The 18074-nt window shown below is 43.7% G+C and overlaps 1 protein-coding gene and 1 pseudogene across 2 annotated transcripts in view; both read right to left on the reverse strand.

The window, feature by feature from the left end:
- arhgef10la (Rho guanine nucleotide exchange factor (GEF) 10-like a) overlaps positions 1-18074 on the reverse strand; it is a gene marked incomplete at both ends in the record, with an annotated part of 249251 nt that overhangs the window by 215533 nt on the left and 15644 nt on the right. The window contains one exon of the mRNA XM_083661638.1: positions 10786-10946. Coding sequence (XP_083517764.1) covers positions 10786-10946 — 161 coding nt within the window. The remainder of the gene's footprint in view (positions 1-10785; positions 10947-18074) is intronic.
- Positions 4612-7419, reverse strand: LOC310799341 (DIS3-like exonuclease 2 pseudogene; annotated as a pseudogene). The gene has a single exon. The product of its transcript is annotated as a DIS3-like exonuclease 2 pseudogene (transcript).

The raw sequence follows: 18074 nt of genomic DNA on the forward strand, positions 1-18074 counted from the left end.
CTACGTCATAGCAAGTCTGATTGGCTATATAGACGGCCCGCGTTTGACTTCCTTGTTTTGGTTTTCACTCGATTGAAATGAATGAACGTGTCTCTGCTATTTTTATCAGGCTGTCCTTGATGTATGGCTTCGTGAAAATCACAAAGAACATTGTGCATTTCCCAGAGCCAGAGGAGGTGAGTTGTGTGGTTGTGTGTCGTTTATATGCGGCTGCAGTCAAGTACGTTACATCTTGCCTCCGAGGTGGTTTTACTGTGTGTTCCTCTTCTCTTGGCTGTCAGCATTTAATAGCGTTCGGGTGTCACGTGACCGTTGAACAGAGGCGAACGTTCACTGAAGTATAAATACAACACCATGAGGAACACTTTCTTTTTCGTCTGCGACCATGTGCTGAGCAACACTTTCTAATAAGTATGTGAAGCAATCCAAGGAAGGATGTAACGTTGGTCCCAAATGTTGGCAGGGACCCCATTAACTGACTGAAGCATGGCAGCCATTTGCACAATACTCACCCACTAACACACTTCTGTCACTACTGTGAATATATTGTAACAGGTATATATATTCAATATTGTTCTTTGAGCCAGCCTTATATGAATATAGCTGACACACATATGAGATACTGGTACGCTCAGCCTCAGACTAGATATACAGTACTACGTGCGTCCTGGTGGCTCACCTGGCTCAACCTGCGGTCCATTGCCACATGTCATCCCCTCTCTCTCTCCCCACCTTTCCTGTCTGCCTACTGTCCTATCTCAAATAAAAAATAAAGGCGAAATGCCCAAAAGTAATCTTCAAAAAAAAAGATATTCAGTACTACCGTATACCGTGTATCGCCATTCAGCCTAAAAATACAGAGAGATGATTTTTGGTCCATATCGCCCAGACCTACTAGGGATGGCACTGAGAAGTAGACAAACTGAGTCCTCAACAAGCAGAGACACTAGGTACTGAGCCCTCAACATGCAGAGACACTAGGTACTGAGCCCTCAACAAGCAGAGACACTAGGTACTGAGTCCTCAACAAGCAGAGACACTAGGTACTGAGTCCTCAACAAGAAGAGACACTAGGTACTGAGTCCTCAACAAACAAGCAGATACACTAGGTACTGAGTCCTCAACAAGCAGAGCCACTAGGTACTGAGTCCTCAACAAGCAGAGACACTAGGTACTGAGCCCTCAACAAGCAGAGACACTAGGTACTGAGTCCTCAACAAGCAGAGACACTAGGTACTGAGCCCTCAACAAGCAGAGACACTAGGTACTGAGCCCTCAACAAGCAGATACACTAGGTACTGAGTCCTCAACAAGCAGAGCCACTAGGTACTGAGTCCTCAACAAGCAGAGACACTAGGTACTGAGCCCTCAACAAGCAGATACACTAGGTACTGAGTCCTCAACAAGCAGAGCCACTAGGTACTGAGTCCTCAACAAGCAGAGACACTAGGTACTGAGCCCTCAACAAGCAGATACACTAGGTACTGAGTCCTCAACAAGCAGAGCCACTAGGTACTGAGTCCTCAACAAGCAGAGACACTAGGTACTGAGCCCTCAACAAGCAGAGACACTAGGTACTGAGTCCTCAACAAGCAGAGACACTAGGTACTGAGTTCTCAACAAGCAGAGCCACTAGGTACTGAGTCCTCAACAAGAAGAGCCACTAGGTACTGAGTCCTCAACAAGCAGATACACTAGGTACTGAGCCCTCAACAAGCAGAGACACTAGGTACTGAGTCCTCAACAAGAAGAGCCACTAGGTACTGAGCCCTCAACAAGCAGAGACACTAGGTACTGAGCCCTCAACAAGCAGAGACACTAGGTACTGAGTCCTCAACAAGCAGAGACACTAGGTACTGAGTCCTCAACAAGCAGAGACACTAGGTACTGAGTCCTCAACAAGCAGAGCCACTAGGTACTGAGTCCTCAACAAGCAGAGCCACTAGGTACTGAGTCCTCAACAAGCAGAGACACTAGGTACTGAGTCCTCAGCAAGCAGAGACACTAGGTACTGAGTCCTCAACAAGCAGAGACACTAGGTACTGAGTCCTCAGCAAGCAGAGACACTAGGTACTGAGTCCTCAACAAGCAGAGACACTAGGTACTGAGTCCTCAGCAAGCAGAGACACTAGGTACTGAGTCCTCAACAAGCAGAGACACTAGGTACTGAGCCCTCAACAAGCAGAGACACTAGGTACTGAGTCCTCAACAAGCAGAGACACTAGGTACTGAGTCCTCAACAAGCAGAGACACTAGGTACTGAGTCCTCAACAAGCAGAGACACTAGGTACTGAGTCCTCAGCAAGCAGAGACACTAGGTACTGAGTCCTCAACAAGCACAGACACTAGGTTAGTGGTTCTCAACCATGTGTCACCAAGGCCAAAGCGTATAAAAGCTGTATTCCCTTTAGCCACCATGACCCATGGCACTGCAGTTGTCCACTAGGTGACACATGGCACTGCAGTTGTCCACTAGGTGACACATGGCACTGCAGTTGTCCACTAGGTGTGTCTCCAGGGCAGGATGGAGGGAATCTGTGTTTGTAAAGCCTTGAACACTGATGCATCCTTGACTGTGAGGACAAAAACTATATGGATACATTGGATAGTATTTAAATAAAGTATTTTTCTTTCAGAGACAAGTAGTATTAATTGTTAACACACACACACACACACACACACACACACAACACACACACACACACACACACACACACACACACACACACACACAACACACACACACACACACACACACACACACACAACACACACACACACACACACACACACACACACACACACACAACACACACACACACACACACACACACACACACACACTCACACACACACAACACACACACACACACACACACACACACAGAGAGGGAGAGAGCAAAAGAGTCAGTGAGACATTAACGGGAAGGGAGAGAGGCGATATACTAAAACACACACACACAACACACACACACACACACAAGCAACACACACACACACACACACACACACAAGCAACACGCACACACACACACACACACAAGCCCCACAGATGTAGTGTTGAGCTGTGTGCGTCTTTCAGCAGCGAGAGAGAGGGGGGAGCTGAGAGCAGGGTAAGGGGGGCACAGCACAGGCATATCTATTCTAACACGTCAAAAAAGGACCTCCTTATGCCATTAAATCAACTGCAAAATAACATTCATTCAGTCAGACCAGGACAAATATACAATTAGAAATCCATATTGAATTACTTTTCTGTGATCGAGTGCCTTTTCATTGGAATTGACCTTGGCAAAATGGCAAAGTGGGCCCATCAGAGAGGACATGGAGGCTCAAACACTGAAACAACTCTGGCCTGATCACTGTGACTCCAAAGTACAGCCTGGCTAAGATCCGTTCAACATACAACCATCTGTCAACTAAACTAACATCTCAATTCTAACAATAAAAAAGAATGTGCAATTCCATTGGTATGTAAAGCAGACTTTTCCGGTACAGTGCTCTATTTTGTTTTGTGTGATCTAGTGTTGGTGTGATCCAGTGTTTGTGTGATCTAGGTTGTGTCTGTAATGCAAGAAGCTTAATATCATCTAGTTACCAAACTAGATGATTGTTATCTCATTTTAATATAGGTGATTAAAAAATTGTTTCAGACGTCCTCATTCTTGAAGGTAGCATCGCACGCGACAGGTCGCACTGGTGCTGTTTCCATTGAATCGACAGACCTTTTCTGACCAAGCTTGATGAAGTTGTTTCCCAAAGCATTTGGCAATAAATTAGTATAAAACTGCATGGCTGATGGCTGTTTTCTCTAACTATAATCCAAACAGGTCGAGGCTTCACAGGCGAACGTTTCATTGTTTTTACACTTTTAATTTGAAGGCGAAAAAGGGAAATGTTACGTGTGAAATGATAGAATTGACAGACCAGTGTCTTGGAACATTGCATTTGACAAACAAATTGGTAACGTTAGTTAAGCAATGACAGCTTGTCATTTAATAAAGCACAGTTAAAACGAACTCCACTTACACTTGAAGGTCTGCCATGCTGTTATCCTCCTGGCTGGCAGTGTAAGTCTTTCTTTGGGGCACGCGGAGCGGGTTTTCTAAACTAACGCTAACGTTAGCTAGCAACCTAACTAGCCGGCTGCTGTCCACACCAGAGTCAGGTAAGATGCTTCCTACTAATGTTCAAAAGTGACTTTCCTGACACTGTACAAACATCTGACTGCACTGAAATTAAGTAAAGGTTGACGTTATTGACTATTCTAGAATAAAAATGAAAAGAAAGTGACAGATGTTTGTTATTTAGCCAATGTTGTTTCACTTTTTTCTGATGCGATCAGCTTTGTGGGCGTCGCCATTAGGGGCTAGCTCGGGCTCGCTTCGTTCTTCTTCGTCGATTGTAAGGGTCGCAAGGTATCATGGGATATCCTAACAAAACAAAGGTACCATGCTATGGTTCCTCGAAAGTTACCTAGAAAGGTTGCAAATTCAGTGAACTTATGTATAAAACTGGTTTCCTAATTACAACTTCTCTTACCTAGAAATGCCACCTATATTGCTCGTTCACTTGAGAATCAGACAGGCCCCTAGTGTTTGTGTGATGTGTTTAAAGTGCATCTGATCCCTTCTCATCGGGGCTTTTGAGCACCGTGCTGTATTTCATGGGTGCACCATCTGCTCTGAGCTGCACCTCCACCAAGGTGAAGACTGAAATGATCTGCTGAACTGGGTCTTTCTGTGGCTCCTCTGGTGACCAGACCAGAGTCAGCTCTCCCTTCTTCCCCACCTTGTCATGGTGGAACGTGTCCAGTCCTGCCAGAGACTTGCAGTAGATGCGCTTCTGAAGCCTGTAGCGGAGGACCAGCACATCAAAGGACTGATCCAGGACTCCAATCACCATGGCCTGACAGTCCAGAGGACCGCACTCCTTCACAAACATTCCGAAGAACAGATCAGAGCTGAGCTCCTGCGCTCTCTTGGAGGCAGTCTTCTTGTCATTGCAGTGAGACGCCTGCTTGTGGACTTGTTCTCCTGTCAGCTCTACACGAGGGCCGCAACCCAGTGAAGAAGCCAGCAGCCGGTGTACCACAAGGTCTGCGTAGCGTCTGATGGGCGACGTGAAGTGTGTGTAGAAAGGAACATTGAGGCCATAGTGCTTAAACAGGTGCTCCTCCTTCAGTACACCTGTACAGAAGTACACTGCCATCTGCATGGGTCTGGAGCACATGTGGATGAGGACCTTCTTCCTGGGACTGTGATACTCATGATCACCGAAGGTGGTGTGGAGACTCCTATGCAAGGCTCCTGCAGAGGTAAAGTCGAGGTTGAGGCCCATCTCGTCGCAAAACTCCTTCAGCTCATCCACCAACTTGGTCTTGGGTGGAGGGTGGCGACGGAGCAGGGCCTGCTCAGGGAAGGAGCGGTAGATTTGGTGGGCTGAGGCCATGTTAGCCAGCAGCATGAACTCCTCCACCAAATTGTTGCTGTCTCTGTAGTGGTAAACATAGCAGCCTTGGGGCATCTTGGTCTCTTTGTCCAGGGTGAAAGACAGTTTGGACTGGTCTAGTTTGAGGGCTCCTTCTTCAAAGCGTTGAGCTCGCAGGTTCTTTGCGATGGTGTGCAGGTTGAGCACAGCCTGGTGGATCTCGTCGATTGGGTGCTCAGGGGCCCCGGGTGGCAACTCCTCGGCAGAGAACATCTTCTCCGGGGCCTCGATCATGCTCTGTGCATGGTCGTAACTCAACTTCAAGCAGGAGCGGATCACTGAGCGCCCGAACCACTCACTAAGAATCTTCCCCTGAGGTGAGATGTTCCAGATGACAGAGAAGGTGAGTCTGTCAGTGAGAGGCTTGAGACTGCACAGCTCCTCACACAGCAGCCTGGGCAACATGGGGATCACCATTTGCACCATATATACACTGGTGGCTCTTCGGCTGGCAATGACATCAAGAGCGTTGCCCTCCTCCACAAAATAACTCACATCAGCAATGTGGACTCCCACCTCAAAATTACCATCTGGGAGTGGTTTACAAGACAAGGCATCGTCCAAATCTCTGGCAGTAGCAGGGTCGATAGTGAAGATACACTCCTTCCTCAGGTCTCTCCTCATGCACATCTCCTCAGGGGGGATAGTCCAGGGCAGGTTCTTGGGTAGGCAGTTCAGCACCTCGTCAGGGAACTCAGAGAAATCTATGTCATATTCTGTCAGGATGCCCTCAGTCTCCGGCTCAATTTCCCCAGCTTGGCCCAGCGTCTTAACAAGTCTACCTTCTGCGAAGTTGCTGCTGACTGGCCAGCTGGTGATGCGAGAGATGAACAAGGTTTTGGTGTACTCACACGGGTGGGAGAAGAAGGCAGCGGGACAGTCACGCAGCGGAATGTTAATGCGCGGCACCCGGTGGTCCATAGGGGAGAACATGGCAAAGGGCCTGTCTGGGAGCAACTTGAGGAAGCCGGTCACAACTCTCGCATGTTTATGCTCAAAAATGTACACCACTTTAGCAGTCCTTTGGAGCCCATTGATTCGTGGAGTTGGGGCGTCTCCAAGAGGTCCTCTCATATGCTCCTTCTCTGTGGCACTGAGGGCGATATTCTTAACTCTGCTGACGAGCTCACCTTGGTTGCTATACTGATCTTCAACAATAACATCAGGGTTGGGAGGCTGCTCTTTTTTCTTCTGTGCCATTTGGGCCTTCTTCCCTGTCTGGTGCTCCGACTCATTGGCCCTCTTACAGTCAGTGTCCCATCTCACAACCTTCCAGTACTCTCGAGGGAGAACCTGCACCACCACGACGTCCCCATTCAACGCTCTGTTGCGAGCAATGATCCCATCCAGGAATATATCCCGCATCCCACCAGGATCAGGGATGAAAGCCTCATGGTACTTCTTGGGGTTGATTCGTATTACCCCCTGAACGAGTTCTCTTCTTCTTAGGCCATGAGAAACGTCCTCAGAGGTCATGTAGGCTTCAAAGACTGGCTTCTTCGCTCCTCTGCCTCCTTTGTTTTTACTTTTGTCTGCAGAATTGGCACTTGAAGCTTGAGGCTGCTGCTGGTTTTTGGCTTTACCATGAGGGGACTTAGGCCTCGACATCTCAGCATCACCCCCAGAACTTATTGCCTCATCTCTGCTTCTCTCCTCCTCATAACTCTTTTGCAGATGATTTTTCTTGGATGACTTCTTTATCTTCTCTTGTTCCTGTCCACTTGAACTGGTTTTCTTTGGGGACTGGGGAGCTTGGAGACATATGGCAGCTTCCTTGGAGGCATGATCTTTATTGGGGTCTTTGTTTTTCTTCTGCTGCTTCTGCTGTTGTTTGGTGTCTTTGAACAAACTGAGCTCCTCCCCAGACTCAATGTCTCCGTCTTGACTGGTGCTGGTGTCACCCAAAATGTCAGAGCGCTCTTTGCGCATTTCGACCATCGTTTGTTGTTTAAAGCTTAAGAGCTTCAAAAGTGCATGCTTAGCAGTTAGCATAGATTGTACACAGTGGTTACACAAACTACTACTTATAGCCTCTGCAGGGAAGGATTCATGAAATCCTTGATGTCATCATCAATGAGTGGGTGTGGTTGCAACCACTCCTTCACACTCATCACTGATGACATCCTCACTGATGGCATAATCAACGATTTATCACTAACTGATCACATCACTCACTGAGTGACCACTGACGAAATCACTCACTGATGACATCACAATTGCTCACACTCAACATCACCAATTTAATCACTCCTTGATGATATCACAATTGCATGAGTGACATAATTGATGTTATCACTCACTGATGACATGACATCACTTCTTCTGTGGTGTTTTATGGCAGTTGGCATCGTTTATATTGCATTACCGCCTGCTTCTGGATTTATCCATCCACTGTTTCCTTACATTCTGCACCTCAATTCACTGATGATGTCATACAGTTCTAGGCTCATTATGATCTCATCACTGTCTGTGATATCATCAGTGATTTATGACATCATTGGCGATTTATCTTCGTAATTATGATCTGCCACTATGTCCCACACGCCCTATTTTATTAGTAAATTAATACAACCCACCAACTGTGCATGCAAACGCCACTCACTGATGGTGTCATGCCCCACAATTGTCGAGTGGTGGCCAGAGCGATGAGGTCATCATTGTCAATCGTCGAGTGGTGGCCAGTGGTGACTGATGATGTCATACCCACTGATGATGATGTGACAGCAACGTCATAGACTACTGTATGTCATCAGTCATGTCACTTGAGCATTTGTGTCGCCTTGGTCAACCAGCATGTGAAAACAAATCATTTTGTCACGTGATGAATTAAAGTTTTCTGAGTCTGGATCTGGATATAGGTGAGCGCGCAGTGCATTAACGATGCTTCTCTCCCCTCCTCTCTCTTCCTTCACACCTACTCGTACGCATCCGCCTCAACTCGGGAGTTCTCGGGTTGATGAGATGTTTAGTGGAGCATACCTTCCCAAACTCTCCTGTTATTTTCCGCAGTCTTTTGTCTTGCTGATCTCAGCCTCTGGTGGAAGAAAATCCATCTCCTTGATCAGCCAACAATACGGTCGTTTCCAATTGTTTGAGAGAGAGAAAAGAACGGCCGGCTTGCAGGGCAGAGTTCAGAGCCCAGAGCAGTCGATATGTAGCATGCTAAACACCGCTGGCTGATTATATCTGATCTCGAGATTACGGACGATGAATTCAATGGCCGCGTGTATTTATTTGAGCCGGTCTGGAATAACGTATGAATTACAAGGAGTGGGAGGGTGAAGAGCTGCTATCAATGTGATGGACAGCAGAGCCATGGGTGAACCAAGCTATATAATGCTAGATCGTTCATTTTCTGTCATTGCATCTATGATAAAGATATGTGCTGCTGCGTATCAGAAAATAAGATATTTACAAGATGTAAATAGAAGCATTTCAGATGCCCCGTTTTCACCTGTTACAGGACTCTAATCAGGGCTCAATATCTTCCTGGACGATCCGAATGAAACCAAAGTTATCTGGGTGAGTTTAACATCATATTTAAAGCTGGAAATAAGGTCTGGGTGTGTTCTCCTTTAATAGCCTGCATCCATGGGATGGCGCAGCACCAAAGTCACGTCCTCTTCTGCATTCAGCATACAACCAAGGGATTTCATCCGCCATTCATTTTCCCATCTACATTTCGTAAAATGCTTATAAAAGTAGTTTTACTTGGTCAAACCAAGCAATTCAACTATGTTTAGAATCAGGAGAGACATAACATTTCACCCGGACTGAAACAACATTTAAAACATTTTCTTTTTTCTCACTTTAAAGCCCCATTCAGCAGCTTTTCCAAGTTTTGCTATTGGACAAACAGCGCCCTCTGGGTCCCATAGCATCGGTATCGGCGTTCAAAGTAAAAAAAAACAAACACAGTGCCAGAAAGCTCTATACATGTTGTGACATCGGGTACTCACCACATGATGAAATAATAATCCAGAGTTACGTGAAACGTCATTTTTGTAGCAAATCCGCACAGAGTTACTTCCTTGTTTTCCTGAAGACAGCGCTTCCGCTCTACAGCGCATGCTGCCTCGGGGACGCAGGCACAAAAATGCTTAGTCCCAGGAGAGGCCTTTGGAGGGCGGTGTGTGACCAATAGAGGTGACATTCTCCCTGTTACAAGTCACTCTACCATCCTCAATGACTAAAAAGCTGTTTATTAAGGTGAAAAAGTGACTGATTGGGGCTTTCATTTTTAGATATTTATGAATTAAAAATGCATTAAAAATAAAATAAAAAATATATATAATAATATATAAAAATCAAATATTAAAATAATAAAGCTACTGAAAATCGAATTGGATTATAGAGGAAGATTGACAGCCCTAATGTGGTCTTCCTCCGGGAAAACTGTCTTCAAGATGCACTTTCAAAATGACAACAGAGGCCTTTGTCTCAAAAGACAATAGAAGAGCAGGACATAAAAAGACAACAGAAGAGTAGGACATGAAAAATGTCCCGCAGCGTTGCAGGACCCCTTCCACACTAGTTCCCTTCATGATCCACCTTCAAATAATGCTGCTGACTGAGTCAATTTTCTCTCATGGAAATGTCCCTCTATTCATCCTCATCCTGAATTAATTGGATTCATGTCACGTCCTTGTCAAAAAAATCATGGCGGAGAATGTGTGTGCGCATGTCTGTGTGTGTGTGTGTGTGTGTGTGTGTGTGTGTGTGTCTGTGTGCAGCATGCATGTGTTCTCACAGTCACACGTGTGTTGCCTCCTTCTACATGGAAAAATCCATGAACCATAAGACACTGTAGGACTGCAATGGTTCTCTTGCCACATGTGATCAAGGTCAACAGCAGCACATGTGTGCAATGCTACCAAAGTACGTGACTGTCATTACAGTATTGCAGTGTGATCCACAGTAGTATAAAGTACGTGACTGTCATTACAGTATTGCAGTGTGATCCACAGTAGTATAAAGTACGTGACTGTCATTACAGTATTGCAGTGTGATCCACAGTAGTATAAAGTATGTGACTGTCATTACAGTATTGCAGTGTGATCCACAGTAGTATAAAGTATGTGACTGTCATTACAGTATTGCAGTGTGATCCACAGTAGTATTTGTTCAATTCTGCCGACCCAGAAGATGGTTTTCTCTCAACTGTGAGCACGGAGCTCGAACACCTGAGCTTAATAAGCCTGGGGCCAAAGGCAAGCCCATTTTGGGCTGAGATTGAACCCTTGATCTTGGCTGTGAGGTGCATCGTCTTTCTGTCAGTATCATTTAGTTCAGTACCTTCAGAGAGGCCCCCAGGGCTGCAGCACTCCTTGCCGGTTTCTTTGCTATGGTCTCCTGAATCAGATCGCCTCTCCACAACCGACGGCCCCCCGGGATGCTCCTGCAGCTCCTCTCCCACAGAAGGAGTTGGGGTACTGGGCTCGACCGCTGCTGAGGCCCTGGAAGGTAACCAAACATCAGCAAAGTTCAACCAACAGCGACAGCGCCGTGCGCCTCATTACAAGTTAATTTCAGTGAGAGGAGGGGGGGGGGGGGGGGGGTATAGGAGGCTGGGAGTGGGGGTCCGAATAGCTCTCTGCTGTCCAAGCATGGAAGCACACACTCCCTAGAGTCTGCTCGACAGCCGTGCATTTTAAAACAGAGTATATGTAGAGATCCTGGTTCAATTCAATACCTTCCAAGACCTTTTTAACACCTTTTCAATATATTTTAAGAACTCAATAGCACTGTCGTTAACATCACCGACACATCTCTTACATTTACTATGCATTGATTTTGAGATAGCAAAACAGTCTGTAGTCTGATCACTTCTATGGACGACTGTATCAATACAACAGAATGCAGAGGCCAGGAGGGAGCAAAGCTCACAAGAATTGTTTGTTTGTTTGTTTGTCATGTTTATTTCGAATATGTATATGTAAACAAAACAGAGACAATATACAGGGCCTTCAAAATTACACGTTAACAAGTCGATTGAAATAGTATTATGAAATAAAGATGAAGGGGTAAGAAACGTAGACATATTCGAAAAGGAGTGAGAAGAAGTATAACTTATTAACTCCCACCCCTTTTCCACAATACTACATTATAATATATATATACTTGTATAACACATACTATAGAAATATACACATATATATATATATATATATGTATATGTATATGTATATATACATACATACACACATACACATACATGGTATATATTAGAATATATATAAAAAGATATACTGTAAATATAAAGAATAAATTGAGTCGATAACAGGTATATGCAACAGGTATATGGAGCGTATGGATTGCCCAGTAGTAAGTGATTGTGGATGGCATCGTTCTCTCAACGGATAAAAAATACATAAAAATTAAAAATGCTAAAATGTCACCAAATATACTTGGACGTTGGTGGACGTTAATATACATTGGGCACCTGCCCACGTTTTTTTCCTCTTTTTTAGCCTTTATTTAACCGTTTGTCCCATTGAGATCACAGATCTCTTTTACAAGGGAGACCTGGCCAAGAACAGCAGCAACACAAAGTTTCAACATAAAACACATAAACGCATACATTTTAATAACATAAAAAAATAAAAAAAGTCTATGTGTTGGGTCACACGATTCAATCGGCGTTATCAGCGTCTTATCATTCCATTCATATCGGCCAGTAGGGCCCTACTTACAGTACCTGCTAGTAGGGCCCTACATACCTGCTAGTAGGGCCCTACTTACCTGCTATTAGACGCAGATTCGTTATCAGCCATAGGTTGTTTTTTTTAACGCTTTTTGTTGCTTAATTCTAAACCTAACCCTAAACCTAACCCTAAAGGTCCTTACACATCGGAAGCGTTTTTTTCGTGCGATTAATTCGGACGTCAATAATATTTTCCGAACCTATATCAGTCAATGCAACCGTGCATACCAACGGCGAAGTTTCGCTGAGCATTATTGCAGCGTTTATTTTTTCGGACCAAGGTCGATTTTTCAGAAATTCGCTTCCGACGTGTACACATCTGTGGCTGTGATTGACAGGTGGGTCAAAATTTGCATCGCTCTTGGTGTGTAACAGCCTTAGTTAGGCCTTGGCCACACTGATCCGTGGTGTCTGTCCGTGTGCGTTCATTTCTCTGTTCACTTCCATTCATTTTCAATGACAGCTGTCCGACTGTCCGTGGAGCACTCAGAAGCGTACGTATCCAGAAAATTTGCATACGTTTTGATGGACAGAAAGTTGAAGAGGGATGAACTTTTTCTGGATGGACGTATCGGATGGTCGGATAGTCACTGTCCGTTTAGCCAATCAGAGTCGAGGTCTCGAGAGGAGGCGTTCCGAGATTTGTTTCAACTTTTCAAAGGCCACCAAGGCGGTGAAGGAGCAACAGCAACAGCAACTTTTCAGGAAGTTAAAAAAACCTGTTTGCTCTTAAAATACTGAACCAAACGTCGTCAAAGTTGGCACATGTCTTAATTATAGTTAGTTTCCTGCTGAATGTGTCATTACTTTATTAATATGTTACCTGGATAAGCTCAAATGATGTTTATATTATCAGTCCGACTTGGAAGCACTCTCTCATGTATGCTCCTGCACGATCCCCAAGCTCTGGGCCGCGGGCCGCGCGCAGCAGCAGCTCCTCGCCTCTCATGGCCGAGGCGGGGGCTTTGGCATGGGGATGAGAACAGTCTGACATAACGTAGCGTTAACGTTACGTTATTCTCGTTAGAAACCACTCCGATTTGCATGTTAAAACAAGTTTGCAGCCTAGGAATAACTGGAAAACATTTGATTGATCTATTAACGTCAGAGGAAGCCGGGATTAGTCAAAACGATCCCTAGACCCAGAATTTTAAACCATCCCTGCTGCCCACTGTACAAAAACAACGCATAGGGACACATCTGTCCGTTAAAACAATGCATCGGACAGACATCTGTCCGTTCAATAATTCTGTCCATTTTCTGACGGATCAGTGTGGCCAAGGCCTTAAGTTGTTTTATTTGCCTAAATATAAAGTTGTTTGAGAACAGCCATTGCGACCTAACAGCAGGTTTATCAGCGATAGGAACGGGGCTGATGACGCGCCTCCTGAGTTCTATGGGTGAAAACAATATCATCGGGTGAGTAAAGTGTGTGGGGAAACAGCGCTGACTAACCCAAAGGTTACAGGTACGCAAATCCACGGTACATCTGAATACGTATTACTGTTTGAGATGATGTACTGTACCTACTGACTTGCACTATGTCTTATAACGGAGAATAATTTCACACGTCTACTTGTACGTACAACGGGTGATGATAAATATCTTGAATCTTGAAGGTGAGGTTTATTAAAAGTAATAACTAACAAATAAAGGAGGAGCAGAAATAGGGGCAAAATAAAACTTTTAGCACACAAACTCTGGACAAATAGCTGGAGGGAAATAGCTATAATTTAATACCTCATAAAATGGCGATTAAGACTTTTTAATACTTTTTAAGACCCTGCGGACACCCTGAAAAGATGCCTCCTTCTTTTTGAATGGGACTCTTGGGTTATGAAACTTGCCTACGTACAGAGAACAGCTCTATCCAGTAGGGGTCAACCTTGAGTTCAATAAAAAGATGGAAATTATCTGAATAAGAGCTTGGTGGGTCTTTTTTATTATTTGTGCCAACAATGACCTGCTGCTTCTTATGGTTTGTTTTGCTGCATTTGCTCCGCTGAGATGTGTGAATAGTGCTGACATCAGCTGTCTGCACCTCGCATGAGCTGTCCCGCTTTGCTTATCACAAGAAGAACTTTTGTGAGACCACAGACACTAAAATAGAATAATCACATCAGTGTTTCCCACAGGATTTTGAGTATTTGTGGTGGGGGACTGCAGACCCCCTAGGGGGGTGCGGTGGCATGCCCCCCCGCGAGATTTTTTTAAACATTTTAAAGTAAAATGCATGAATTTGGTGTACTTTGAGAAAGTTTAAGAGCAAAATTAAAAGGCTAGATCTATGAAGAACATGTCATCATTACTGTGCTGTGGGTTTACAATGACAAACTAAATTTCTCCCTATAGGTCAGGGATACTCAACTTGCTTTGCCACTTTCGTGAAATGATAGAAGGCGAGGGGCCAGTTAATAAACAAACAATATACATTTTTCTGTAGCGGATTGTAGGTTTTTGGGGTGTCAGCCGGAGTTTAGGCTAACAGTGTTGTGCACACCGGATAGTTAGGTTAAGTTAGTTAGGTTAAGTACATACATAAGTGCCTGGGTAGCGAGCAGATGGCGGTATTTGACAATTTAGCAGCTAAATCATAGATTATTGAAAGATATTCCATATTCCAGACTGAAATGCTATAACAGAAGTATTGGCCAGAATGACATGAACATTTATTGGACACTTATTCAGCGGATATCTTGCATGTTGCGTTCAGGTGCACTGTAAAAAAAAAAAAAAAAAAAAAATTGGGTCAACATCTTATTGTGGCGGTCAAAATATTATTGTGGCAGCCCGCCACAAATTCCTTTATGTATGGGAAACACTGATCACATCCTACATCTCCTCATCATTATGTGTCATGCCTACAGCTTACTATAATCACCGCTGGCTTTTTGAGGACAACTAGCTATTAAAAACAATTAGAGCTTGTTGACACAGCTAGCACATTGCCTCCCCCACATGACATATATCCCCCTCCTAAACACCCTAGCAACGCTCGCAATGCCAGCTGCAGCCAATCAGAATGACGTGCATCTCACAGAAAGAAAGCTCAACAAATAGCAGGAAAAGCTAAATGTGTGTTGGGGAGGCAGTCTCTCGACTTCAGAGGGCTGGGCCATATGGACACAATCAAAGAGCACAATATTTTTTTAACTTATTCCTCAATATAAATATTGCGACACTACTGTAGGGATGACGATTGGTGCTTTCACAAAATGTTAATACAATGAGATTTTTGATCAATAATCATCAGTATTGTGGATATAAGGACTAAGTGGGTCAAGGCAAATATTAGAACAACAGTCTGGTAAGTTCAGAAAATGACATCCACTTTACTGTAATGCAGGCGAGGAAAAGACAACACGATATATCATGATATGCAAAATTGAACACTTTATAATACAGACTTTTTAAGCATTAGTTAAGTATTAATAAATACAGTACTTAATTCATCATTTATAAAGCATTGTTCATACATTACTAAGCATTTGTAAGAAATTCATAAACACAGTTAAGATCATTTATAATGTATTTATTTGGGGTTCAAGCCCTGCGGGTGTGTGTGTTGCTCACACAATGTTATTGCCCTTAAAGGAACATTCTGCCGATTTTCAATGCAGAGTTATTTTGCACATAATCTCACACATATTCAAAAAATGTAAACAGTTTTGCAGTCATTAATTTAGTTTGACAGTTATTGAGAGTTGATTTGAGTAAAGTTGTGGACCAGTGATGTCATTTGTGCATGAATGACATCACTGGTCCACAACTTTACTCAAATCAACTCTCAATACCTGTCAAACTAAATGAAAGTCTGCAAAACGGTTTGTAGTTTTTCGGATATGCGTGAGATTATGTGCAAAATAAATTAGCATTGTTTTTCAGTGGATTGTCCCTTTAAGTTGACATGCGCACAGGTGTGTGTGTGCCCCCTTATGACATCACTAATGACATCATCAGTCCTACGACATCACTGACGACATCATTAGTGATGTCACAATGCCTCCTTGTGTATGTGTGCCCCCTCATGACATCACTGACATCATCATCTGTGTGTGTGTGTGTGTGTGTGTGTGTGTGTGTGTGTGTGTGTGTGTGTGTGTGTGTGTGTGTGTGTGTGTGTGTGTGTGTGTGTGTGCCCCCTTATGAACAGGCTCATGCAAATGCTTAGTATGTATTAAGTATTTGCTAATAGTTATTATAAAGTGTTACCATGTTTTTGTTTTTTTACATCGAAAAGTGTACTAAGCTCACTTAAAATGCTTTGCTTTGATTGTCCAAATTTTCAGCTATTTATTGTTTTATGTGACAACCCCCACCCATCTGGTACTCCAAGTGGGTTAAAAATAGAGCTGGGTATTGGTTCAAATTTCAAGAATCGATTCGATTCCGATTCACAAGGTTGCGAATCGATTCATTTCGGTTCGATTCGATTCGATTCGATTCGATTCCGATTCGATCAATTTTCAATATTGATTTGGTTAGTGATACCAAAACGTGGTTTTTGAGCTGTACCCTGAATTACATGACTGTCCAGTTATGTAACACAGGGGTTTCCAACCAGCCAAGTAGATACATGGGGAAAAAAGTTGCAGACCTGTTGTCAATTTTAATGGTTTTAGTTACACATATATTTACTCACCACGTGGTGACAAAGGGTAAATAACAGCCTTTTCATCTGTCAATAAAGACACTTTCACAATTATGCACAGTGATTTGATTTCAGCCTATATAATTTCTAAAAGTAGATATTAACACGTTCACTGCCAATGACGTGTTAACACGTTTTCAGAATCCAGCTGTTGACTGCCAACGACGTGTTAACACGTTTTCAGAATCAATTTTTTTTTTGACGGTGGGACGTTGATCTAACCCTTTTACGTCTCCTACACCAGAATTGGAGGTATTGAATGTGTATAATCTATTTTACCGACCCACTGAGTGTCGACATGTCTCTCCACAGTAGAAAGAGGCGACCCAAAACTGGAGGGAAAAGCGCGAGGAAGCCGTTCTCATACTGTAAAATTGATGGCGAAAACGCTTTCACTTTCACGCTGATGCACAGCGGTGGCAACGGTGGGGGGTTCCAAGAATAGATTGGATGCACACTTTGAAACACGCAGCATAAATATGACCAGAATCGCATCAAAGCTCTCAACCAAAACTCCACGAAACGAGCGAGTCCACCCAGACTTCCTCAAACAGCGGCCGCGCAAACAGGCAGCAGCCAGGCAGCAGCAACTTCGTTGTGACACGCCCGCTGGAGAGCCAGGGAGGCAGGAGGAGAACACACACGGAGGGAGGAGTTGGAAGCAGAGGGGGGTTTCCTGCTGTTATGGAGGAAATTACTGTTCAAAACTATTGTTTAGATGTCTGACTCTTACTGATGCCAAAAATGAATGGTTAAAGTGACTGTTCTATCGAATTTCACAAAAAGCCGTTTATCTCTGAATAATTTTTCTGACGCTGAAACCATGCTGTATTCAACTGCTAATGCTTACATAACTACTAACTCTACAAACTAACTCTTTTAGACAGAGAAAGCACACATTCTATTAGTTCTTTTGAGATATTGTGTGTTCACAAAATCTTAGCAGAAAAGAATCGTCGGATCTTGAAAGATGAGCCAGAATCCTCAAAAAAAACCTCTGGCAGAAGCTAACTACAGTAAAAAAAAAACGTCTGGCAGTGAATGTGTTAATAATGATCAAACATTTCCATTCATGTAGCCTTTTAGCCTGTTTAGTAAAAAAAAAAAAAAAAAAAAAAATTAATTAAAAAAAAAAATCGATCTCTGGACATATGAATCGATAATCGAGGATTAAAATGAAAATCGATTAAAAATCGGAGAATCGATTTTTTGAACCCAGCCCTAGTTAAA

This window comes from Poromitra crassiceps, assembly GCF_964638095.1.
Source record: "Poromitra crassiceps genome assembly, chromosome: 27".
NCBI lineage: Eukaryota > Metazoa > Chordata > Actinopteri > Beryciformes > Melamphaidae > Poromitra > Poromitra crassiceps.